This window comes from Dermacentor andersoni, chromosome 5 (assembly GCF_023375885.2).
Source record: "Dermacentor andersoni chromosome 5, qqDerAnde1_hic_scaffold, whole genome shotgun sequence".
Lineage (NCBI taxonomy): Eukaryota > Metazoa > Arthropoda > Arachnida > Ixodida > Ixodidae > Dermacentor > Dermacentor andersoni.
The window spans coordinates 91,715,479-91,742,550 of NC_092818.1; the positions used below are offsets into that span (position 1 = coordinate 91,715,479).

Consider the following 27,072-nt stretch of genomic DNA (forward strand, 5'->3'; position numbering starts at 1 on the left):
CCGAAACGGCCATTAGAAATAATCACGTATCATATGGAACGCCAAATTCATCCCATCGTGGTCAACAGGAGGTGGAAGAGCGCGAGAGACAGAAGAAGACGACAGCGATCGAAACACTGCCCTCCGATTGGACCCTCCTACCCTCCGAATTAGGAACGCCAAATTCATCCCATCGAGGGCAAGAGGAAGAGGTAGAGCACGAGAGACAGAAGAAGACGACAGCGATCGAATCGCGACCCTCCGATTGTGGCCGCCGCGTTCTGACCCATCCGAGGCCGAACTATCGCTGGATTTTACCCGACAAGGTACCCAGGTTCGCCATCCTCCGAGCCATGGTGGCGACGTCTCACAGAACTGGTGCGTCTGATAGCCTAGATGAGGCCTTCCTCTCGGAGATGGACGCCAGGAGCGACCTCATCGCAGCCGCTTCTTGGTCACCACTCACCTTGTACCTTTTCATCGTTGGAGCCACGTTGGGACGTCAATTACACCCAGTTGCAACGAAGCGGGCACCACGGTTCTCAGCCCAAACCGAGTCTTTTTTGTTGCTGCAGCGGACGGCAACCAAAGTCGCCACAATGTCCCAGCGTCCGTTCATCAGAGGCTCAAAGTCCGCACGAATTCGATCACGTTTGTCAAGATCAGCGGCACTTTGCGGTGGGTAATCTCTTTTCATGACTGCTGGTTATATCATTCTGGTTCAAGCGACATTGCATTGCTCAAGGTTAAACCCCACTGAATATTCTGTAGTGCTTATGCCGAATCTACCATGCGTTGGCGTTTAGAAAAAAACAACTTTCTGATCTGGTTCTAGAAGTTCAGTCTACCGCTGCAGGCTTTCATTAGCCTGACGCGTTTCAACACTACCAGCCTTTAAAGTTCAATGAAGCGTAGCTGTAAAAAATGCCATCGAAATGTTTTATTGGGCAGCGGTAACATTGCTATTTTATTGTATTTTTTTTACCTGTTCGGGCAGGTATTCATCCTTGAGCACTCTCAATGTGGCACACTTTGGGATTTCCACAACAGTTTGAGATAGAAAGCATTAGGCGCAACTTGGTGAACTTTGTTAACTAGGTGAAATGTAACTTACCGCTACTTGTTGTTGGGCTAGTTGGTTCTTCGATAAAAGCACGAATCAGCTAGCCCAGCAACAAGTAATGATACTTTACATTTCTCGTATATGGAGCCCTGCTTTCTGTTCTTTTCGGTCTTATATGCAGCCTTCCCGGCTAATTGCATATATCGTCTCTGCAACGTACCACACACGCTACCTGACATATTGCCTCGACTACAGACTGGTGCCGATTGAAGTGGACGCTATTTTGTGTGCCTTTTATTTTTTGTCATTTATACTTAGCGTCCCAAACGTCGGTAAAAGCATGAGCCAACTAGCACAGCAACAAGTAGTGATCATCGCACTGCAGTGGTTCAGCACAAAGAGAGCGTACGCCGTGGTTAGAACGTGGAGAGCGGAAAATAAGGTGGCGCCTAGGAAGCTATTGTGATGCCAACCTCGCGCGAAGAGGCCGCCGTACGAAGGCCACTCTACCTTCTTCAACACAGCCTTGCGCCGAATTACAGCGTGATGACGCAAGTAGTGCGCGATGCTTGCCTTCGCTTGCAGTGAAACGATTTTCTTCGCACGGTTAAACACCGACATATAATCGGATGCGAGGTTTGACAATATCGAAGTTTCATCATAATACGAGTGAGGCAAACGCAGCGAAAACATTTACATCGGCGCTGCAATCATCGTCCTCCCCGTTTCTCTACAACTAAAATCTTCATTTTGAAGGCAGCTGAGTGCTGCTTTTGTGGTCTTAATCTTTCCCGGCTTCACTGCGGAGAAAAAAATTGCTTTTGCATGTAGCGTGTATTTCACGTGGTTAGCATGCTAGCTCATCACTGCAGAGGTGCGCACTCGCTTGCTATGTCAGCACGTTATGACAGCCAAGACCACAGCGTCTCTAAATGGCACCTTCTGTACGCAAGAGGTCGATGACGATGGTAGTCGTAGGCACGCTGCAATAACAAAGCCAGATATCTGAGCCCAATTCGTGGCTCAAATTTTGGTTTGGATTCGTATATTGTACGAGGCGAAAATTTGGGACGCTGATAATTTGGCAGAAATGCCCTATTATATGCGAGTTCTTACGGTGCTCTCGAATTGCGCGATCACTATCTTCAAGGACATATCAGTGATCCATTAAATGCTGCAAATGGCGCTACAAACGTGATTTGTCAGCAGTGACGTTGCTGCTGCACATTAAGCTTTGTCCCTACATCGTGAGCGACACGACATTTCGTCGAGTCGCTTGAACGTTGCGTTGAACTTGTTCTCAAAGAGGTTGATCTTTTAAATGTATATCTCACCACTTAAATCGGTTACTGTGGGACCCCATATACTTTTCCTTTGAGAGCCCCTCTGGGCGTAGCCATATTTCCCACTGGTCTGTTGTGAAACAATGCCAACCAACGCTCAAAAAACACTGCGATGTGCGGCAGTACCTAGGTACTCCGGCCCAGCAGTTTAGAGAGGAAGTGACCTTACGCCCTAGCGAAAGGTCGATGGCTAGATGGTCGCTATCTTGTTTGCACCAAAAACATATCTGCAAGTACGTCGTGTCGCTAATATTGTGCCTATTCTCATTTATAAATAAGAACAATGTCGCGTTCATCTGCGTTAGAGACATCGTGGATATTACAAGAAACTGACAGCCTTCTGTTTTTGTTTTTGTTTTTCGCAGAGAAACATCCGGAAGACACTCACGGTGCTGATGCCGAGGAAGGTGTGCTTGAAACCAAGCCGGAGCCCAAACCTCATCCTAAGCCTGTGCGAAAGCCCGAGTCTAAGCCTCTGTCCAAGACTGAGCTTAAACCTCAGCCCATAAAGACGGAAAAGGCGAGATATTGCATTATATCTGTTCTTTCTCTGTGTGTCGGCATAGTTAAATGTGCGTGTGTAAAGTTGCGCTGTGCATTTATAACAAGACAGACGAAGGAATCTCTATTCGCACAAAAAAAATGATGCGCTAGATAGTGTGTGTGTGTCTTCTTAAAAATATGGAGCATACCTTCGCATCTATGAACAATAACCAGCTAACGTACACACAATTCTTATTATCATTAAATGTTCATCAGAAACGAGTGCATGTACATTGGCGACAATGCCGAAAATATCCGATGTAGATTTCATGGAACCACAGGACTAAAATGCAGCAGCCGGGAAGCGTATCAGGCGGCCATCTTCCTAACTCTTCAGGAACGGCCCTTCAGCGAAGTTATTAAACCCCAAGTGAAACCCCTGAAACGCCAAAGACAGTACATACCATCGTGTTCAATGTGAGCTGCACCGTACGGGCCGGGAGAGAGATTGAGTGATTGGAGAGAGGAAGACACACTACTTATGCAGCCCTTTAGGGAGCACGCCTCTGCGCGCGAGCGGTGGCTCGGGTACTGAGACATATGTTAATGTGTATTATTATGTATTATTGATAACAGTGGGTTATCGTTCCACGAAGAATAAGCCAGACGGCGGAAAGCAGAGGTATGCGCATCGCTGAAATTGTGAATCCCTCTCCAGTTTATTTTATCGAGAGCGTTGTTGAGGCCTCGGCTCGCGCGTTACGGTTCATATTGAACACCACAGGATGTAAGACATTATTGCGATATCAATTACATGGACACTTCAGGCGAATCGCTGCCGTCGTCGTCACCGTGATGCTCCATATTTATTTGTCTATATGTATGCCGCACATGCAAGGTATGTAAACAACTATTCAACCTCCAAAGTTGCTCAAACCAGGTCTTACGTTCTTGACGCAATTATTCCTCAGCCTTTTTGAGAAGTGTACAGCGCAAGAAAAATTACGAAATACGTTACTTGCAGCGCATTCCTTTTCCCTTAAATTTTCTTCAGACTATTAAGAAGTGTAAAATAATATTGCTGCTCGTGCATCGTCTGAATGTGATGTACAGTTTTACTGATGCCACTCCTTAAGGCCGCGCGACATTCAGCGTTTTTACCGGCGTTTTCTGGCGTCGCGTCTCTCGCCGTCGACGCGTGAACGCCGCCACAGAAGGCGTCCAGCCATGCGAGCTGCATGCGGACCAGCTCTGATCGGCCTGCGCTCATTACGCCGAGCAACGCCGGGTGACGAAACGCCAGAAAACGCCGGGAAAACGCTGAATGTGGGGCGACCTTCACAGGCAGCGCAGTGGCGCTTGTGCAGCGTCATTGCAGGCCCTACAAGGCGTATTAAAGATTTTAAGTGTGATAGAAATTTTGATGCACCATCCTATAGTCAAAACACCATCCGAGCAGTTCTGGCGCATTGCTGAACCGTGCAATCGCTGGCTTTCCGTGCGTCGCCCACCTAGCGAAACCACCAATTTCTTTTTTTTTTTTTTCGTAAAAAGCCGACACAACAAATTTTGTGACAGCACGAAAGGACATGATGTTGAATGACGTATTATGGCGCAAGGTCGTGAATGAAGATACAGAGAAAACGAGTCTATGCATCTACTTCTGCAAAAACTGCGCACGCTACAGTCGTTCAGGAAGAGATCGCAGGACCACGCTTAGTATTTCGGTCTCCTGTAGCCTAATAGAGATAGTCCAAGTGCCTAGCCGACAGTTGCATTACAGGCTTCTCCATGAAATACTCCTGATAGCTATATAACATACTACTATTCGGCATTGAAGATGTATTCGAAGATTTTGAATACCAAACTGTCAAAATAGACAAGAGCTGAATGAGAACTATTCCAGTCGTGTTTCATATCCTTCTAAATTTCAACTTTTACCGCCAAACCAGTAATCATCATAGTTCCGTTCGCAGGCGTTACCGGCCATTCACAAAAAGCCAGCGAAGGCTGCATCGGCAAGCAAAAATAAGGAACCAGAGAAAGATGAGGAAAATGCAGAAAAAGAAAGCAAACCTCGCAAGGTCGCTTCTAAGGAGGGCAGTGCGGGCAAGAAGAAGCCGGGCAATGACATCACCAATAAGGTCATGATGGAAACACAAAAACCTGTCAAGGTGGGAGCCGGGAAGGACAAGGGCAAGCCAATGAGAGACCAAGCAAGCAAGAGTAAAGCGAACGGGGAGACGCTGACTCGTAAGAAAGCTGGCAGGGATAGAGTGGGGAAGGAGAAAGCACATGAATCTCCGGAGGATGACGAGGCTGATGAGGTTGAGTCATCTCAGGCAGAAATATATGCCGAGATCGAAACGAATCAGAAAGGCAAGGCAAAAGCCAAGGCCAAGCAAGAGACAGCAACGCACGGCAAGAAAGTAAAGAAGGACGCCGAGGATCACGAGACGCGTTCGGAGAAGAGCACGATGATTAAGCACAAGGGGAGAAGCTGCGACATGTCCTTAAGACCTCATTTCTTGCACTAATTGGTGATCGACCTCAAAACCATATATACGCGCATATAACGACTAGCTTTAGAGAGCCCTTAATTTGCGATGGTAGCTTTTCTACGAACCAGCTTAGGCTCAGTTTTAACGGGACGTATGCGTGTCGATACGTCATGAGGCACAAGGTGGTCGCGTAAGTGAGCAAAACTTTGTTACGTTTGGCACTGGCTGCAGAGCTGGCTCGGTCGTCTGTGATGCTGCAACTCGTTGTGCGGTGCGATATACAAATCGCACCAAACTTCACTTCTGCAAAAGCAACCCGGCATATGTTACCACGACAGGAAGTGCGTTGAGCCAGATAACAAGCTAAAACAAAAGCCACTTGGCGAGGCTGCCCTGAGCCTCTCTCGCACCGACTATCCGTGACGTCATAGAATTTGACATTGCCTCTGGTTAGCTTTAGTTCACTGTTTATCGCTAAGAAAGGCGACACTGTATTTTAATGGAGTCGGAGACTAAACTTATCAGGTTTCAGCAACTTTTACAGTGCCACGTCTAAAACGCGGGAACGTAGTGTAAAATTTGCGACATCAAACTGACGCACCTATATTTAGGTTGCCGCACGAAATTGAAAAAAATAGGGGGTTGATTTCAATTTCCGCCAGTAATAATTATTATCGAACCTATTATTAAACGCGGAGTTTTGAAAGAATGCAGAAGAAAAGCATACCGAAGTGGTATATTTTTGAGTTCAAACTAAACGAGTTTCACTTCCATAGCAATGTATCGTTTCAGTCCGTTCAAATTAAGCGAAAAATCGAATTAGCCAGAGTAGAATTAATGAAATTTGACAGTATCCACATCTCTCGAGAACTACGCTCCAGAAAGCGAAAGCACACAGGACAGGTGTGAAGTGGTTTTGTGAACGGAGCTTCTATTGAATTCTTGGTTGTTAGCGAGCTCAGGACCGCAGGCAGGTACTCAGAAATTTCATTCACTTTTTCTCCCTTGCGTGGCAGAAATTGGTGCACAAACCTCCGCTGAAGGGGAAAAAGTCCTACGAAGCAACAGGGGCTCAGAAGGTTTCGAAGACCACCGTAAGCAAGTCTGGAAGCAAGGTGCCTCTCGAACACATGCTATTACTATGAATCTATCTATCTATCTATCTATCTATCTATCTATCTATCTATCTATCTATCTATCTATCTATCTATCTATCTATCTATCTATCTATCTATGAAAACTATTCACATGACGTCACGTGCGGCTTTTTGTTGTCCTATTGACAGTTTCTACAGTGCGGCTGGAGATGAACGGATAGATATAAAGTACAGGTTACGCCATGCAGGCTGTGCAACAATATGATAGTCTGGATGACGCCAGCGCATACACCCTATGAATGAATGAATGACGATATAATTGGGCTCCGCCTCAGGAGTTCGTTCCTAAGTACATGAGGACGGAGAAATAGTTTTTCTCAGCAACCGCTGTATTGGTCTCGATGAGGTTTATGGAATATAAGCGCAAAAAGTTTGAAGCCACCGATTATGGCGAGCAGATTTTTCGAAATTCATGCCATCTTTTTAAAGAAGAGTAATTTGAAATCGCGATTTAACGAAAGGCAAGCATGAATTTCACGCTAACAATTCTGGTAACTGCACCTATTCAGACATATGCAATGGTCAACATTGATGCGTTTTACACCGAGGAATAAAAACGAATGATTTGTATTGCAATACCCTTGCGAACAATAACAGTTTCACGTTAAGTGCAAATTTAAACATTATATTTGTGCGATTGAGATGTTGCAGGAGATGTATTTGTCTTTAAATTTTGTTTAACTTACTGTTTCTCGGCAATTTTTTGTCAGAACTACGAAGTGCTATTTCGACATCGTGCAGAAGGTAGAACTTTCCTTATTCTCTCAAATGCAACACACATCTCCTTCAAATTGGTCCACCCGTTGGCTGTCGGAATCATTTCTGCGTTTTAAATGTATTTCAGTACGACAAAGTAAACCTTGTTTTTAAGAAGAAATGTAAACGCGGTAAGTTGTTGCTATGCCTTAAGGAGCGACGCCAAACCACGACTGGATGCAGACAGGGGGAGTAGTGCTCTTGCTACCGTGGATTTAATTGATGCTGATCGCAGTGGTTACAAGTGGGTCCGCACAGCCCCCAAATTGATGGTATGCGCAGGAGGCTGTGCTCATGTTTAACGGCGAACTAGGACTAACGAGTCGCGCTTGGCGCCTTTTCGGATGCGTGACGCAGGAAGCACCCAAAAAACCGCCACCGCCACCGAAGCAGCCTCCCGGGAAAAAGCCGCCTGCTAAGCCGCCCTCGAAGCCGCCTGCGAAGCCGCCTGTGAAGCCACCTGTGAAGCCACCTGCGAAGCCACCCGTGAAGCCGTCTACGAAGCCGTCTACGAAGCCGCCTACCAAGTCCAAAGAACGGGGGAAATCGCCACTGCGTTCGGTGAGCAGGCACAGAAGCGCAATCCTTGTGGTCTAACCAGAATACGCGCCGATGACAGGGCGAGGATCAATCCGGTCTGTCACGTGAAGAGCGACGCTCGCGTGCCCCTCACGTCAGACGCATCACTATAGCAGGTCAAAAGAGCGGACGACAGAAAGGACCAAAAACGCTCTTCTGAAAATTGTCCGGTTCCGCCGTATTTCCGTATTTCCCTATTTTGTAAAAGTGTTAGTTCCGCCGTCAGCTGATCAGCCAACACAGCGCTATACGTTTCCCTGATTGGTTCAAAGCGCCACCGAGGTGGAGTTTGACAACACGACGGAATTTTAGTGTCCGGATTTGGATTACAAAACGCTGGTAAGCACGTACTGCTGGGCTGATTGGTTTGTCATGTGCCTTCCTCCGAGCCCCATTTGGAATTCGCAAACACCGAACGCGTTCAGCACACGGAACGTCAGCGTACAGCAAGACCCACTGGGCAACTGATCTTAACGATGCTCGTTCGACGACACAATACAATCTCGCAAGCCAATGGCTAGGCCTGTTGTATGTAAGAAACCAGCGCTAGCCGGGAGGCGCTACGCCAATATATGAAGCAATTCTGGGGTTTTACGTGCCAAAACTACGATTTCATTATGAGGCACGCCGTAGTGGGGGATTCCTGATTAATTTTGACCACCAGGGGATCTTTAACGTACCCCCAATGCACGGGATAGGGGTATTTAAAACGCGAAGCGTTTCTTGGCGAGCATTTGCCACTACGACAGAATCTATCTAGCCACCTACGTCTTCGTGCTCTCATGGTCGTTTCGTTACCTTGACATGTACCAAAATTCGCATAGTATGCCACGAGTGTATGAAAAACATGAATGATCGGTCATGACATGAATATCGTAATATGTGTGTCATGTAAGTCATGAAACAGCCGCCTACGTTTTGGTAAGGTTGAGGACTGGGCGTGTTGGTATAGCATATTAGAGGCTCGATTGCGCAACGTTTGGGCGACACACACAGAAGAGAAACACATACCACGGAGCACTACTTGCAACTATCGTTTTATTCCCTTGTCAATGGAATAAATGCTGGAAGATACTCGGAAGGGGGAAAGGTGGGTAACAACAAAAACAAAAAGATTTTGGCGAAAACGCTTGGCATTGGTGAATGGCCATGTTTGTAAAAATCTTTTTGTATTTGTAGCCAGCGAAAAACACAAATACTTACCCAATTAGCAAGCCTATTTTGGTGTGCGAATGTAAAACTGTCAGAAGAAAGCTCGGCGCAGGCGCGAGGTGCTTCTGTAACGAGGTAGCGCAACGTATACCTAGTCGCCGCGAGGCCTCCGTGTTGGCAGTTGCAGCGTCAGTTAAGCTGCCGGCCTGTAGAATGCGGATAGCCAGCAGCGCTAGCAGACGTGCTCATTGAAGTAGCAAAAGCAAGACATGCAGTGCGAATACCAGCGCACCTCTGTGTAGTCTATCACGTGGTACACAGGTCCAGAAGATGTACGGCGAGTGCTCATGTCAGGTCATGATGTCCTTTAACAAGCCGCTGCAAATGGACTAGTAATCAGGGGATCCGAATAATGGGCAGCTTTCCGCACTGCTAACTGTGCATGCATGTTGACCGGTGATAACTGTAGTGTGGGACCCTTGCATCTATGACATGACGGCCTGGTTCCAGAAATCTCGCCGTCAGATAACGCTTTTACGTTACCTTATTATCGGTGAGTTTTTATAGTTATCATGCAAGCCTTAAACTAGTCTGGTATTCAGACCATGATTTGCTTCTACATTTCCACTTTGTTTCACGTCATTAGTAAACCAATCTAAAAGCAGTGCAACGCAAGACAATGAAATAATCGATACTCTATATACTTTGCTAACTTGCCAAAACAGAAGCGATAACAAGCTCATGCCTTATATACGTCTAGCGACGGTCAGAGATGCGTTGAGCGGAAAGTTCATAAAGCTCGCAACGTCAAAACAAAAAAAAAAATAAAGGACAAACTATTGGGAGTGCCCAACAGGGAATACGGGCTCCTGTAGAAAGTTGAAACCGAATAGTTGCAAGTATGGTGCATACACAGACGAGTATAAACCTAGACGCCCCACTATTAATGCTTCGACATAAGGTCTCGATTGAACAGATCGTGCGATCTACGAGCAGACCTGCGCACTGCTGTTTTCGGAAATAAACTCACGGGGCTGCGTTCATCTTTTCTACGCACCTGTTTTCAGAGCATGCGTGGACAGGAGACAAGATTCGTCGAAAAGGCAAGCGTCATGGAAGTGACCACAGCATCGGCTGGCGACGCGCTACCTGAGGTAAGAGCGTGTTTCGAAAAAACGAACGATTACTAGATCGCAAGTTGTTGTCGCCTCACGGTCGTCGAAGGCTTCGACAACGCTAGCGTTGTCTCAGTGGCCGAGCTCTTGTAGAACTGAATTTAACTAGCCTGTGGCTCGTCTGTAGAGTTCGCAAAAATTACAGGGTTGACGTAGAGCCCAACAACAGGCAAAACATTCTACCTCGATTTCCCTCCGTATTACAAGCAAAACAGAAGCGTGGTTAGGTTGTGCGCGCCGCAAGAGGCAATCGGAATAGCATACCCAAGTGAAATCGCACGTCCGAGGAACTTGAAGAGACAAATCTGCTGCTTGCGTAACCGCAGCGTACCCACTACACTGCCAAACAAATAGCCGTAAGACAACATCTGTTGCAACAAGCAATAGAAGTCCACAAACGACATGACGACATCATGACGCTCACACGGTGAGGCTATATGACGGAGACGCGACGCCTCTCCTGAACATGCTTTGCAACGGCATTGACAACTGCCGCAGATAAACTTTTTGGCAAACTTTCCATTGAGACGCCATTCGGGTGTCATGCAGTGTACGTGGCCGCTTATGGTCACTCAAGCTGTCTCTAAGTTTGTCAATCATCTCTGGTGGTTTCTACGCAAATTTTTTGTTTGCCTTTAGGCTAAAAATCTGACACAATTCTACTCACCTATATTGTGCTCGGTTTCTTCAACTCTGTGCATCCTCTATTTCTCTATGAACACGGCTAAGGAACGTCTCATGGCCTTCTAGGCAGAGAAGAAGGCCTGTAGCGTTAAGGGTCAAATCTCAGTGTCCCTCAGATGAAATGAAACTAGTGGACGAGGAAGAGCTTCTGAATGGTGCGCAACATTCATATTACACCCTAGAAATATTTTAGGCCATATATATATCCGTAAAATATAGCCGTATAATCTATCTGGAGAAACAATTGTTATAGTCATCAATTTTTAGCGCATCTCTTTAACGCTGCGCGCTTGGTACGTCCTGTTGAGCAGCGGCCTGCACCCACCCCAGCATGCCTTAGCATTTCTGACAGAAATGTAGTAAGTGCAGAGAGTTCAATCAAAGAAGTACACTCATGATTGGTGAATATTACTATGACACATTGTAAAACTTAATGTTTATACCAAGGTCCTGCCTTTGTCAGCACATATATATGCAGGGTGTCCCACATAACTTGAGCCAAGAATTTAAAAATGAACGGCGCGTCGGAAGCGAACTGAACCAAACGCACACTATTCGCAATAGCCTATGGTAACTCAGACAATCTTTTTTTTCCACATAACTCGCTAATTAAGTTTAATTACCCAACTTTTTAATTATTGGCTGAGTACCTCATGTATGATACGCAGAATTGTGGAGCACATTCAGAAAACCGATCGAGTTGTTTCTTTTACGGTACGTCTCAGGTAGTCCTTCTTTCCGGGCTGCAATAAAAGCCCGCGGAATGGGAAAAAAGCCACGTGGCGGAGCGCCTGCGCTGCGGTAGCGTGCCGCTCTCAAGCGTGCGTTCGGCAAACCATGTCGGCTCCCGTCGTATGACAGCGAAATTGCATGCTGCTGGCCGAGCACTGCCGATGAGATGAAGAACGCCCTGCCGCTTACCTCGTCGCCAGCGCAAATAATATGCGTTTGGTTCAATTCGCTTCCGACGCGCCTTTCATATTTCAATTATTGACTCAAGTTACGTGGGACACCCTGTGCTTCTTCGTTCATTCCTTCTATCTACAAATCATTGTCATAGATCTTGCCTCCTTCAGAGCGACATGACACGGCGTAGGATAATGATTGTTATGTACGATGAAAAGGGTTAAGAACAAGAAAAAGTCAGATAGTGCAGTTCCTCCAATTTAGCTCCAAATTTCGTTCTCGTCCAGAGAAAAATTTCGCATTTGTACAAACTCTCTCCCAAGGCGCGTGTGATCGCCGTATCTGATGCGGCGACTGCAGGACTTCGCCAAAACCGAGGAGGAAGAAGAGGAAGGCGAAATTCCAAGACCCGCGCTGACGGAGGAGCAGCGCACGCTGTTCTTCCACGACGGCCGACGGCGCATCGACATCGTGCTCGCCTACGAGCAGACCGACAACCCACTGCACGAGCGGTACCGGAGAATCTTCCACGAGAACATCGTCGCCGAGGGTCTGGAGATCGAGATCGAGAACGCCGAGGTCAGCTTGCGTCTCGCTAGACAACCGCGCAACTGTTGTGGGAGACAGCTGCCACGAGGCACGTTAGAGGACAATATCGCAGTAACAGTGGGATCAAGAAAGAGGCCCCGAAGTGCGCTGCAAGCCGCAGTTCTGGACCGGGTCTACCCAGGCTGTTTATTCGAATGGTGTATAGAAAATTTAGTCATCTTATAATGGTGGCGGCTACTCAATTTCACGTAGCAATAAAAATAATAATAATAATAATAATAATAATAATAAATGTTTATTACATACTGCCCACAAACAGCTACGGAGCCTTGTGCTGCTGCACTTAAAATGTAATCATAATAATAATAATATTAATAATCTTAAGATAAGGAACGTCTCATGCTTCGAAAATCGAGAGTGCGTAGCTATAGCTAAGCAGATTAAACGAGGTCCGCATATACTTAAAGTCCTTCGCTTTGGGGTGGTACATATTTTGAAATTCCGGAGGGGTAAATACGGTGTTAAGGCTAACGAGGAAAGCCGGGGGACAAAAGGGGTATGTTTGTTTGGCGGCTCAAAATTATGTTGTGGCAGCTTTCACAAAAGATTGACATAAGCACTAACATTTCTTTGGACGCGAACGTTTTACATAAACAAGCACAGTCGCTCACAGAAACAACAAATTAAAAATAGAGCTGCTCGCGAAGCATGTTGCAAACTTATCTATGCAAATCTTTGTAGTGTTAGCATGCGGGCATTAATAATACTTTAAATGAAACACAAACACAAACAATAAATGGAGGCGTGTTTATTGATACTTTCTTTGTTATTTTCTCTTTTTTACCAAAGAAAAAAAAATTAGAAATAGCAGTACACGCGGGCAGGTTTCGCAAGAGATGTGATGTTCCTTATCTAACGAACCCTTTTTGGAGGGCATTATTATATACGTGTTGTGCATTTGTGTCCTTCCTAGACCTGTTGGGCGTTTAGGGCTTGTCTGTTCTGTTTTACCGGTTTCCGCCATGAGCGCTTGCAACAAAATTAATGTAATACCAGCTAGCCAAATCGCCCGCCTTTTATTTAACGTAACATAGTTGAGGAAAACGACCCTCTCACCATCACAGTTACCGTTCCAATGCAGTGAATCTTGAAGCGTTGTTTTAGCTTCCTAGCGCATTACTGCCGTTTACAAGTATGTGACGTGTGGGAAACGTGATGCGATGCACCCTCGTCGTATTCATGCAAACGCGGCTATTTAAAAAAAAATTATGCAGATCCCACGCACTGTGGGAATCGGTGTAAGCAAAGCTTTTTGTGCTAGTTGCCTTCTTTGTCGTTTATAGTCTAACGCGAGAGTGCCGAGTTGTCGTTAAACGTTACCTGGCGTGCACCGCAGCTGTTTGTCCGCGTATTACACATAACACGTAGGGCGGGGTGTTTGCTAGAGACGTTGTCGTGCGCCGTATTTCATAACCTCTGAGGGGCTTGAGCATTGCCATTGCCTCACATGACACATGGAAGCGTGGCAGATGTATTAAACTTGGATTGTGGGGCTCTACGTGCCAAAACCACGATCGGCCCACAGACGGGGTGCTCCGAATCTGCGTGCGTGTCGCTTTGGAGTTATGATAAATGCCACCCACGTGCGCTCCACTCCAAGCGAGTGGTGTGCGAGGGGTACAGTGAATGACCCGACTACAGCTGAACTTAGGCTTTCATCTGAAGGAGTTTAATATGCCCAATACAGCATGTGCACTCGAGGAAGAGGCGATAGCGAAATACTAAACGTAACCGCTTGTTCAAGCATTGTGCTTTCAGAATGTGTGCACAAAAATTTAATTTTTTTTTATTTTTGTCTTTGTTTTTTTTTTTTTTGCTTGGGCACGCAAATATAGTATACGACTAATTGATGGTCTAATCCTTTTATAGGTTCCAGGCTTATTGTTAGAAATTGCCTAGTCATAGGTTTGTGGAAGCGGGTGCTAGGATACCAGTAGAGCAGCGAAATACATGAAATAGCGTTCATATTCTTCAACGTTCCTCCGCTTAGGAGGATGCGCTTTCGAATTCCTAATCCCCGGCAGACATAGCGCGGCACAGGAACGTTTATAAAGACAAGAAACGCTACACAAGCCTGTCTTCCAGCAAACTGTCACTTACAAGCACATAAACACATGCGTACAGTCTGTTCATATCATTGAAACATATACCAGCAAGACCCCCACAATATTTCAGAGAAAGAACATACGCAACCTGCAGGTATTTACGAAACAGCCAAGGATCATATCGCTCTTTCGAGCTACTCCTTGGGACCGCGAAACTTCATAACGAAAAAAAAAAAAAAGCCCGACAGCCTATGACTGATAACAGAAGCGCCCAGTACTAATATATACCACGTTAGCCGAGAGGTGAACTTACGCCATACTCTCGCACAAGTTACCGTAACAGCCCAAAGCTTTTTACGCACAATGTTTTCGTTTTCGCCCTTTCTCAAACGCACTAACACCTTGGCGCCCCCTGGTTGCAGGACTCCTGGGACGGGTACACGTACTTCGTGAAGGTGCACGCACCCTGGGCCGTGCTCACCAAGTATGCCGAGCAGCTGCACCTTCGAATGCCCGTGAAGGTTTGTCGACGCTCGAAAAATAAGAGCCAACCGTGGCCCTCGCGCTCACTATAGCGAAGCTGCGAAGCGACTAATTCTCCTTATAATTTTCTCACAATCTCCCATGCAGAAAAAGGGTCCAGCCATGGCGTTCCCCAAGATTAAGATCAAGCCCGGCGAGAAGCCTGTCTTTCCAGACATGAAAGTCGTGAGTCTATGCCCGTTGTCGCGTTGCAGTGCTCGCATGATTTGGCCTTGGTGTCGCCGGATAAAAGCAATGGATGCAAATCCAAAGCCATCGACTCATATATGTATAAAATCAGCACTCATTTTCTCACGTAACTCTTCGTCATCTTTTTCCACGCCGCCTCAACCACAGCTACAACAGAAAAACAAAATATTTGTGGCCGAAAAATAACACAGTTGTGTGACAAAAGTGCGCGCACCCTTTCAATATGTAGTTTCAATTTGCCGAACTTGCGGCGCTGCAGTCGCGGTGAGGCGAAATGCCGGTTCCTTTTCTAAACCTGCGAGCAATGACATGGCGTGGCGGAGAGCTACCCACATTGATGATCCCGTGCTTCACTCCAAACGAGCCGCACTTGCATTTGTCCAGAACCACGCACAATTATTGAATCACCGCACAAGTTATACGCGTCTGCTAAGTCGCTAAATTTGCCATTGAATTGTACTGTGATTTTGTTTGCGAGCACGCCAACACCTACCCATTCTCTCTCGACCACCGCTTTTGCGAGCCTGTCCTGGGGAGTCTACTTTTCTACCATTTATCGACGCCATACATCCCCTTCTCCTTACCACTCCCTTTTCCAGCGCACCGCGATTGAGGTGCGGAACACCTTGTGAGACATTAGTTGGTGTCCACAATGAACCCCTCAGAGACGACTCCATCGAAACTAACGAAAATCTCAAAGGCCATGATTCTGCGTACCGCAGGCGTCGAAAGCGATATCAGGTGCCAAAAAAACGTCATGGCCAAGACGTTTTGAACATCACCTATTACGGCAGCTTTTTTTTCTCTCTCTTCCAACAATAACTCCCTACTCCTCTGGCTCTGGTCTTCCCTCTCCCAGTGTGCAGTAAAACCGACCTAATAATATTCTGGTTAAGCATGGAAAAAGGAAATAAGCTAGTAGAGGCCATTACGTCTCGTCGCCAGCCTTGGCAAGCTAACTCTCCGTGAAGCTATTCCAATGTTGCTGTTTTTTCCTCGCATTATTGACCCAACATGTGACCTCTGAAACACAGCGTATGGGCAACCAGCGCTGATAATTCGCGTGTGACCAGCAGCGCCGTAAAACACAGCCTAGTGAGCGGTGGAGACAGTTTTCACTAACACAGACTTCCCCGCTCATCTTGAGGCACACGTGTCCAGATTCTGGCCTCACTGGGAACCAGCGCTCTCGAACGCATATATGAGGGCATGCGCTTCTCCACTACTCATGGCGCCAGAGCTTGGCAGGACGCACAAGACTTAAAGCAAACATTAATACTGGCGAGCATCTGTCATCATCCAAAACGTGGATGATAACGTGGCCTCCCTATGGAATATGGTGACAGCAAATTTCAGCTGCACGCTCAAAACTGCCAGTACTACGTTCTGGCCGTCACAGGTTTCCCCACTGGGCGAGAACGTTTGGTTCCTTGCGCTTAGACCTTCCGTGCGCTATGACGATACGATCCCGTGTCAGGCCGATACTTTTTGACTTCATTCGTGTTAGGCAATGCTCTGTCCTGATCTTTTTCCTTCCCACACGGCGCTAACAGTCCTTATCATCGTCGCTTTCGAAACTCGATCGCAGTTCGAGAGCGACTCCGTGGAGATCGAGGTGGTGGGCAAAGCGCCGAGCAAGAAGAAGCTGTCCCGGCTCAAGTCTCCCTTTCCCTACGACAAGAAGCTCATCCCGGACGAGAATGAGTTCTACAACGCCGAATTCGTGCGGCAGCGAGAACGCATGTGCGTGTTCGAGGTTTTTCTTTTTTTCGATGTCATATGTCACGAGCATAGCAGTATTTAAATTTTGAATATGTATTTTTTTTTCTCCTACTGTAGTTTTTCTCCTATTTATTGTTTGATTGCTTCCGTTTCACAATATCGTCAATGCCCTATGGGTGACCTGTAATACAATGAACGACGGATAAGAAATAAGAATCGTCGTTTTTTCCGCGTTCTTGGCAAACTGAAGATATAAATTACGTGTAGAAGCGCACCTAGGAGTCGCCCACCTGCGCATCGGAGCTATACCTTTAGAAATGCAGGCTGGATTTAACTTTGTGTGTGCGTGTGTGCGTGCGTGTGTGCGTGCGCGCGTGTGTGTGCGTGTGTGCGTGTACGTGTGTATGTGTGTATACATGCGTGTGTGTCTATGTGCATGCGTGCGTGCGTGTGCCTGCATGTGCGTGTATGTGTCCCTCTTCACTAATAACTTTGTCCACCCATTCTGCAAGCCATTCCTAACTTTACTAAAACAAAGCGTTTCTGATACGACCTTCTAGCGAAGAGTTCGGAATGGTATTTCTCAGTACTCGTCTTGGGAATTCGGTCTTCCTGTTCACGCAGCGAGACAGCATAGCCAAATTCCTTACCGCACACCAAGAGCTTTAGGAAGCGCCTGATTATTCTGCATATCCTGGTAGCATTGACCAGGGTCAACAAAAGCACAGAAGTTAATTTCCCACATAACGTTTACTCTTGCTTTGCGTTCCTCGCAGGTACCTCATATCTAACAGGGACACCTTCTTCTCTCAAGCCATGCGAAGCCGGATAACATGGGAGGTGCTCACTCGAGCCAAATACGACGAGGCAGAGCACCAGAGAGGCGAGTCATCTAGGCCCACTTTGTTTTTCGACGAATTCTTGGAAAGTGCTAAACCGCCCGCCATCCTAAATCCGATGCCGTCGCCGTTTTCAAACTGCAACGATCAACCTCAAGCCAATAGCGCTCACTAGTGAGCACGGGAGAAAAAAAGTTGGCCGGATAGTTGTAGCTTGCGCAAGGCTTGCCAACTTGACGATACCAAGAGCGAGGACAAGAAAACGTTTGTTATCGGGGTCCAGTGAAGGTGTGCGCTTGTAGTGCTAACTTCTCCGAGCGTGGGCAGTATACCTAACGATTACCTTGCAGGCATACACAACCTCTTGAACGTCGAGGCCTACCTAGCAGCTTATCCACTGCACGACGTGAGTTGGCGAATTCGCCGTTTTTTATTCCGGAGATTGACGCGCTAAAACCACAATGTGATTGAGGCGCGCGGTATAGGGGGAGACTCCGGTATGTTTCTTTCACCGCCTGAAGTCCTTTAACGTGCACCCAAAGCACGGTACAAAGGCGTTTGCTTTTTCTTTTTTTCATCTTTTTTGCATTTCGCCTTTCATAGAAATGCGGCCGCCGCGGCAGGGACTTTATCCCGTACCTTTATTTATGCTTAGCAGCGCAACTTCTTAACAGGAAGCTTTAGCTCGGGTGCTCCTATCTAAATACATGTAAAAGCAGAATTCGTTCTGCTCGGCAACCAATGCACCAAATTTGACGAAGTTTGTTGCATTTGAAAGAAAAACTTAAATTCTAGTGACTATTGGTTTTGAATTTTCAATTTATGTCCTCAATTCTTTATTAAAAATTTACAAAAAGTTCAATATTTAGAAAATGAAGCTATGAAGCTTGCAACTCTAGTAACCCAGCAATGAAAAAATGATATCACAATTCAGTGAATTGCATTTAATAGCACACCTGAAGCGGACCAAATTTACATACACGTGAACCTCAAAAAAAATTTGTAATATGGAAATACAGCTTTTGCAGAACACTTTACACAACGTAATGAACTCATGTAAAATATGAATTGGCATATCGAATCTGTGGGCTATGAATGATCTAATGGATGCCGTTTACAGAACCGCTATGTCTGTTTTTGACGCAGAGCTATTGGTTTCTAAACTTCGTGCTTCTATTTATTTTGACATTTCGAATTTTTTTGAAAGTTATCTTAACAAAATTCAAGCCCTCAATAGAAATTTCCCTGCCAACAGTCACTAGAGTTTCACTTCCACTCTCAAGTACAACAAATTTGATTAAGATCGGTCCAAGTGTTACCTCAGAAAAGGATTTCTGCGTTTGACAGGTATTTGAATAGGCCGCGTCGGTGTTGGGCCCGAGCTAAAGCTTCCTCTTAAACCACTACGCCACCACGCCGGGTGTGCATTCACCATCCCCTAGTCTTCCCGGATTCAGCGGCTTTCTTTCATAAACGATAGGAAAATTTGTGTTATTAACCTACATGGCGAGAGACAACGAGATTTCACATGACATCTCCTATAGTGCACTTGTTCCTCCCAATAGTAGCCCATGAGTCAAATTAACAGTATGAAGTAGAGTTGGACGGCTGACACAGTGCGTGGAAAAGATCATAGGCGAACTGTTACAGTAACAGGATACGTGCCAAAGTAAGGGATACGGAATCCAGAGGTCGTACGACGCAACGGTTCCTTTAATGTGCCACTCTTTTCGCCGGTCGCCATTGGCTGGCAGGACGCCACGCCCGCGTTATCGCCGGTGCCGGCCACTCATAGCGATGGGGGATAAGAAAAGGAATAGAATCGCTGCGAAATAATCCTTGACATAGTACGCTGCCAGGACGGCTTATAGTTACGTGGTGGGACGTCGGACCAGCGTAGGTGCCTATTGTAGATCGTTGGGTGAGGGCTCGTTCTGCAGCACACTTGATGATGATAATCATGGATAATCGTGATGGCTGGATTTTAGGTGGCAGGCTCGCCTGATTCGCATATACAGTTGCACACACGTGCAATTTGTCTTTTAGTTCAAATTTGAAAGCCTTGGCTCGAGCGTTCCTCAGTTGGCAGCGTAGCCGTCCGCAGCGCAGACCTTGGCAGCGTGCTAGAAGTAGCTTCCATTGGTGGAAGTGCACGCAATGACGTATGCGCTGCCACATTCTTTCTTTTTTTTGCATTCATTATTTTCTTTTCTTCGTGTTACTGACCATCCGTTCGCCCTTCACAGGGGCCTTTTGGGAAAGGGCGCTACAACAAGGCCACGGAGACCTACTCGGAGCGCAGGGTACGTTTAGCTTCAATTGAAGCTTCCTAAATATATTCGTCGCAATAAAATGCTTAGTGCCACCCTTACGGCGTGGGTGAAGCAGCCGGACGCCCAATTGGAGCTCCGAAGTCGAAAGGGCGCTTTCATACTGGGATACAAACTAGTCATTGTAGTCTGCGAACATGTGCGTAGGTGGTTGACATACCAGTGAAGAAACAATTGCGAGGATGCATAATGTAGCCCTTATATATGTTGCCACGGAGCATGTGCATACGAGCTAGTAAGGGAATAAGTGAGCGAGTTAGCGTGTTGGTGAATGAGCGAGTGAGCAAGCGAGTACATTAATGAATGAATTTGTGATCAGCCAGTGAGCAAGTGACTGAGGTAGTATGTGAATTAATAAAATAGTGGTACGAAAACTTGGATCTTCTTTTCTTTTAGCCGTCTGCCAAATATGAAGGAATGTGTAACAGATTCACGCCTTAGAGAACAAATGACAGAACTTATAACAGCACGAAAACGCGAACGACAGAAGCAGAGTAGTATCTATTGAGCAAAAAGGCGAGTTATTGAGTGAGTGAAGGTGTTGGTAAGTGAATGTCCGATTGAGTGAATCGGTGAGCGAGCGCACGATTAACGAGGGTGGGGGGGGGGGGGGGGGGGGGGGGGGGGCAGGTAAGTTTTCTTGTGAGGGTCTGAATGAGCGAGCGAACAATTGTGAGTGGTAGTCGATGAAATGCTGTCTGTATGAAGCGTTAACCTTGCTTGGCCCCGTTGGGTTGCTTGCATAGTCCCGTTAAGGAATGTCGCATCTGTTCTCTTGACGTTTACAGATAGTTATACGGAAGTCACTTCACATACGTCACCGGTGTGCGCGTAGTCACGATAGAAGGTAATGGCTCTCACTTCACCCTTTCTGCACGCGACGTGCAGGTCCTGTACGCGGAGTGGGGAAGAGCCCGCTGCTGGTACAAAGAGCAGCCTCTCTCTCTCATCAGGTGAGCTTAAACTTGCTTACCCAGGACGGTTGAAGAAACACTTAGAAAAGTTCTAATGTAACTCACGCTTAAGGCAGCGAGTAGAGTTAAAACGTAGAGTAGAGTAGTAGAGTAGTAGAGTAGTAGTAGTAGTAGTAGTAGTAGAGTAGTAGAGTAGAGTTTAAAACGTAAGTCGTGACAACGCAATAGGAGTGACGGAATGCCACAACTGCTCATATAACTTCCTTACTAAAACGTTTGAGCACCATGTTGTTTTCTAAACTATTGCTTTGATTTTCCTAAATTTAGAGCGCGTGCATTTTATCTAAGTGACTTTAGAAAAGGCCGCTAGTTGTAGAATGAGTCTTTCGTAAAACATGCGCGAACCTGATATGATAAATGTGTCCGAACAGGCGCTACTTCGGCGAGAAGGTTGGCCTGTACTTCGCCTGGGTCGGCTTCTACACCACCATGCTGGTCTTGCCAGCCTTCGTCGGGATCTTCACGTCACTCTACGGACTCGCGTACATGCTCACCAATAAGCCCACGTGCGTACGAGTACCTGCTGCTAGGTGGATTCGACCAACTATAGATTGACTGCGATTCACACACCGGATTACGGACAGAGCTTCATTTTTCGATTAATAAAAACAATACGTGCGCCCGATTACCTCTATGAGCTCGGTGTCCTTGCATTAAATGCTAACATAAATTTAGAGTAAAACCCTTACTTCTATATATAGTGCGCAAGAAAAAAAATAGCTGCTTCAGCCACAATGAGAAGCAGGGACGCGATACCTGGCGGAATTTTACACGTAGTAAATCTCTCATTGTTTACGTGTGGCATCGGTTGGAAAAATCATTCGCCGCTGCACGCGTGTAGCCTGCTTTTGGGAAGAAAGCGGCCTTGTGGGTTGACTCTCGTCCATATTTTCTTTTGTGGAAGAGGCAGTAGTAAACGAGTGGCGAGGCATGCCTTCTTGCTCCTCTTTACTATCCAACTTGTCGCATTTCGCGCTGGCTTTTAAGTGTTTTCATGTAAGTGCTGGTGCTCTAAATTACAGGTAAGCTGCCACGCCTGGCGTCAATCACTCATAGCAGATAGTGGCTTGACCGCGGGCTGAAGGCGCTGAAGTCTGAAGTGTTTCGTGCTGTAGCATCGGCGGAGTAGGTGAAAGGTAGAACCACTCAGCTGCCAGAAGGTGGGACCGACGTTCGTATCCATCTCCATCGGTTCACACTCCTTCCTCTCTCTCTCTCTCTCTCTCTATATATATATATATATATATATATATATATATATATATATATTTGCCACTTCTGCGGAAGCTGAGTACGACGAAGTGAAGTGTCGCCGACGAGGACGCGCTGACAGTGAAGGTGTGTGACTGAAACTCTCTGCTTCCTTTAGATTAAAGGTCCCTATCACAGCCGCATGCCGTTGACGGCAACGGTGCTTCCGCCGACATCCCCATTCAGGTCGACAACTACCACGTCACGGCCCTCGTAGATACTGGCGCCGACTATTCTGTTATCAGTGCCGAACTAGCTGCTCAAGTGAGAAAAGTTACGACTCCATGGCATGGACCAAGCCTCCGGACAGAAGGCGGTCATCTTTCGACGCCGATGGGGAGATGCTCCGCCAGACTCGAAATTCGCTAATCAACGTACGTTGCCTCTTTCATCGTGTTGTGCGAGTGCTCTTGGAAAGTCGTCCTTGGGATGATATTTCTTCACAAGCACGGAGCTGTTATTGATCTTCGGGAGCTGACTATGACATTTTCCAACTAGGTCGCCGGACTGCAAGAATGTAACACGCGAAAGACAGCAGTGCGTGTGGCTTGACACTGTGACACTCTCGCCTCGAAGTAGTATATTCATAACCGTTCAAAGTGACTGCGATCATAACAGTTGCGGCATCGCTGAAGGAAACCTGTCGGTGCTCTTGACTCGGCAAAGTCTGCGTCATGCACGCTGTTATTCAACTGCAGGATGACTGAGATTTTAGTTAAGAACTTCAGCGGCGAGTACTAATGCCTGGCAAAACGAATGGCCATGGCTCACTTTGAAGGCATTGGGGATGCAATACATTCTACGCTTAGCGGGCTTTTTTGCAGCCATCCAGAGTAATACCGCGGTTCTCAGTACAGTCCATGTAAATTCTGAGCCCTCAGTCACAGATAAAGAGCGCATACGCCATATATTATGCATGTTCAGTGATGGCTTTGCACCCCCGTCAAAAGTAAAACAGATCCCCATCGCGAAGCACCGCATTATAACGGACCCGACTGAAGGTCCCGTGAGCCAGCATGCCTACCAAGTGTCACAAAAGGAGCAAAAAGGGGATTCGTTGTTAAGTTAAGCAAATGCTCGACGACGGCGTAATTCAACACTCAACCACTTCGTGAGCGTCCCCCGTTGTACTTGTCAAAAAGGACGGCATTCTTTGGCTTTGCGTGGATTACCACAAACTGAAAAAGGTGACGAAAACGGATGTCTACCCTTTATCCCGTATAGACGACTCACTAGACCGCCTACGACATGCCTGATATTTCTTTTCAATGGATTTACGAAGCTTATACTGGCAGATTGAAGTTGATTACCGTGATCGCGAAAAGACTACGTTCGTAACTCCTGACGGCATGTACAAATTTAAGGTGCGGCCCTTAGGATTACGCTCAGCTCCCGCGACTTTTAAAACGATGGTGGATACCATGCTGTCAGGTCTTAAGTGGCAACCATGTCTCGTCTAGTTAGACGACGCCATTGTTTTTTCTCCGACATTTGAGCAGCACTTGCGGCGTCTTCAGTCCGTGTTCCTTGGAAATCGCTCTGCAGGGCTATCATTAAAACCTGAGAAATGTCACTTCGGTTATCAGGAGCTGAAGTCCCTGGGCCACATGTTTAGTCACGATGGTGTTGGGCCAGACCCACAAAAGAGTAAGGCTGTTGCCGCATTTCCACAACCAGCCCACAAATGTGTCGTGCGCCGCTTCTTAGGCCTCTGCGCATACTACAGACGCTATGTGGAAAATTTTTGCAAAGATCGCAAAGCCCCTGAGTTGTTTAAAGAAAAGAGGATATACCGTTTGTTGGGGGTACAGAGCAGAGACAGGCTTTCTCCGAGCTCCAGTGGCGCCTCCAAACACCGCCCTTACTTGGGAACATTGTATAATATGACGATGCTGAACTGCACACTGATGCTACTGAGTCTTTGTGCCATGGCAAAATGGCACTGAACGGGCTATTGCTAACGCTAGCCGCACTTTAATACCTGCAGAAACGAATTACTCTACCACTGTGCGTATGTATGTATGTATGTATGTATGTATGTATGTATGTATGTATGTATGTATGTATGTATGTATGTATGTATGTATGTATGTATGTATGTATGTATGTATGTATGTATGTATGTATGTATGTATGTATGTATGTATGTATGTATGTATGTATGTATGTATGTATGTATGTGGATTATACAGGTGTTTTGGGATTGCTGCGACGAACACCGATGGACATTAAAACGACTACAGTATAGTGAGACTTCATTATACCTTGCTGGTGAAGCAGCGCACTGACACGGACACAGTGAAGACAAACAGGAAAAGACGACACTCGCTGCCGTCGAGTGTCGTCTTTTCCTGTTTGTCTTCACTGTGTCAGTGTCAGTGCGCTGCTTCACCAGCAAGCTATAATGATCACTCACCAACTAGCCCAACTTTCCACTTTACTGAGTATAGTGAGAGCCCGATCGCTGTAAAATTAAAAGTGATGCCCAAATTCTTCAGAAGTGGCTGGTGTACGAGGAAGAAGTGGTTACATGGGCACAGCTGAACAGCCCGGTCGAGCGTCTGTAGTGGCGCTAGGCCTGAAGACCGAGCAACCCTTCCCTCCGTTTTGTGCTTTCAATCCACGTGTACCACGCTGCTGACACCTCTGTTTGTCGCCACGCTTCGGTTGCATTAGAACATGTTTTCTCACATATTGTCTCGTATAGAGACTGGGTATTTTTAACGGTGGCCCCGATGCCGCCGATGCGCGAGTACGTAGAAGGAAGACAGCAATGACTGAACGCGTAGAAGGTTGACAGCCCGACGCATGTCCTCTTAATCTCTTCTGTGCCCCCCCCCCCCCCCCCCCATCTAGAACTTAACTTTCCCTCACGTTTTCCCTTCCCCCATTGCAGGTTAGCCAACCAGGCTCAGTCCCGGTTAACGTCCCTGCCTTTCATATAACTTCTCTATCTCTCCCTAGAGCTTAATATTCTCACGTTTTCACACTACAGTCACTAGGCTGTTTCATTTGCAGATCTAGCGTAGCTTAACATTTTTTTTTTTTTTCAAGAGATCGTTGACGCCGCTTACATGGTGATTAACGTAGTAGGCCTTACCTGTATGATGTCGGTCAAGTGACTAAGCTGTCGGGTTGTTCTCTAATGGGGTTCTCGACGGCTCCAGCAGCTGAAATAACTACCAAGTGGCAGAAATACCAAAACTCGTGATGTGAGCACATGATCCTGCAAAGAGCATTGCCGCCTTCACGCGCAAACATGTACAGTATATTCAGCTATCTTCTCAAGCTTGCTGCGTGCATATCTCGCCTGTGCTTCTAAAGTGGCGAAGAAGCTTCATGAGAGATGACTGATCATGCAACAGTGAACAAAAAGATTAGGAACTCGCTGATGCATAAGAACACCAGTAGAGCCCAGACTCGCATGCCTAGCGGTTGTCCTTGAAATATTTATCTCGCAGGGAGGAGGCGTGCGACCCCAACACCTTCGGGAACTTCACGCTGTGTCCGAGCTGCATGAAGCTGTGTCCCTACGACATGCTCAAGAACAAATGCACCATCACGAGGGTACGATGCACGGGTGACTACTATAAACAAGGCTGGACATGAGGGATTTTCGCTCACCTCGGTCAGCAAGTCTTGCGTGTGTTTGAAACAAAAGTAGAATAAATGATGAAATCTAGATCAGCTTTCGTGTTCGTGTAGTCGTGTCAGGGCTAATAAGCCTCCTTGAAAAGTAACAAGCTGGCTCTTTCCGAGAATGCGGTTATTGCCCAAAGTATGGCTACCAGTATACATGGCGAAAGCGGAAAACTAAGCGCATGTCGGGCGTCGTTCTTAACTTCATACTTTAGAATAAGTGGGTTACATTGGATAGAATGGATAGATTCCATGTGATTACTTATACTTCAATGAATCCATTCGTGGACCTTGCGGAAAAAAATGGGTTTCCTGGAATCCCTGGAGCTCGCGTTGTCTTCGCAATTACACTGAGACCCAAACGATTCAATCTTGTAGTCTTAAGTGAGATTACAAACCCGAATGTTCCTTCGAAGCAAGGGTAAGGGGCACTGAAACTAAACATTCTTTTTTTTTTTTGCCTTATCGTGTGCGCTACCAGTTCAATTGAAAGTAGAATAATGCTCGCTAAACTTACTGCGCGATATGGTTAGCGCGGAGTCTTCACATCACAGGGAACCGTCTCAGCGAGCCTATAGAACTTGTTTTAAGTCTGTCTCATTAGCGTTCATATATTAATCGTGTCACTAGAAATCGACAGTGACTCGACCGCACATGAATGAATTCAAGCGCTGATACAAACTGAATGGATGCGTGATTTTTATTTATTTTATTTATTTATTTAGGTACCCTAAACGCCCTGAAGGGGGGTGCCACTTAGAAAGGGGGTGGGAGGTACAGTACAAAATCATTGTGTCAAACGCCTGAACAAACAAGAAGAAACGATTTGGGTGACAGGAAGACACCGTCATATAAAGGAAGTTTAACGCCACTTACGGGATGTTATTCACATTTGAACCAGGCGCTACGAGATAAATATTACACAATTTCGAATGCGCATAAATAACGGCAACACTGAAATTAATCTCGGAATCGGTGAGTACTGTACTATAATATAAAGTTTGAGTGACACATGTGCGTGAGTAAACAAAAAAAGACATAATTGTAAGAGAGACATACACACAAAAATAGCCGTTATTCATGGAGATGCTCCAGAAGCTCCCTTTGAGAACTAGCTGCATCAGTGCAAGCGACAATGTTTTTTGGTAACGCG

At 46.4% G+C, this 27,072-nt stretch overlaps 1 protein-coding gene across 1 annotated transcript in view; it reads left to right on the forward strand.

Annotated features, from left to right (window-relative positions):
* The window catches only part of LOC129384887 (uncharacterized), a 32,554-nt gene extending 6,602 nt beyond the window's left edge, over nucleotides 1–25,952 (forward strand). Inside the window, exons 3-17 of the mRNA XM_072288336.1 lie at nucleotides 2,751–2,905; nucleotides 4,845–5,297; nucleotides 6,386–6,484; nucleotides 7,640–7,843; nucleotides 10,081–10,167; nucleotides 12,139–12,357; nucleotides 14,855–14,953; nucleotides 15,063–15,140; nucleotides 16,753–16,907; nucleotides 17,663–17,769; nucleotides 18,076–18,131; nucleotides 19,972–20,028; nucleotides 20,944–21,008; nucleotides 21,401–21,535; nucleotides 25,742–25,952. Coding sequence (XP_072144437.1) covers nucleotides 2,751–2,905; nucleotides 4,845–5,297; nucleotides 6,386–6,484; nucleotides 7,640–7,843; nucleotides 10,081–10,167; nucleotides 12,139–12,357; nucleotides 14,855–14,953; nucleotides 15,063–15,140; nucleotides 16,753–16,907; nucleotides 17,663–17,769; nucleotides 18,076–18,131; nucleotides 19,972–20,028; nucleotides 20,944–21,008; nucleotides 21,401–21,535; nucleotides 25,742–25,889 — 2,117 coding nt within the window. The 3' untranslated portion in view covers nucleotides 25,890–25,952. The remainder of the gene's footprint in view (nucleotides 1–2,750; nucleotides 2,906–4,844; nucleotides 5,298–6,385; nucleotides 6,485–7,639; nucleotides 7,844–10,080; nucleotides 10,168–12,138; nucleotides 12,358–14,854; nucleotides 14,954–15,062; nucleotides 15,141–16,752; nucleotides 16,908–17,662; nucleotides 17,770–18,075; nucleotides 18,132–19,971; nucleotides 20,029–20,943; nucleotides 21,009–21,400; nucleotides 21,536–25,741) is intronic.
* The last annotated feature ends 1,120 nt before the right edge of the window (nucleotides 25,953–27,072 follow it).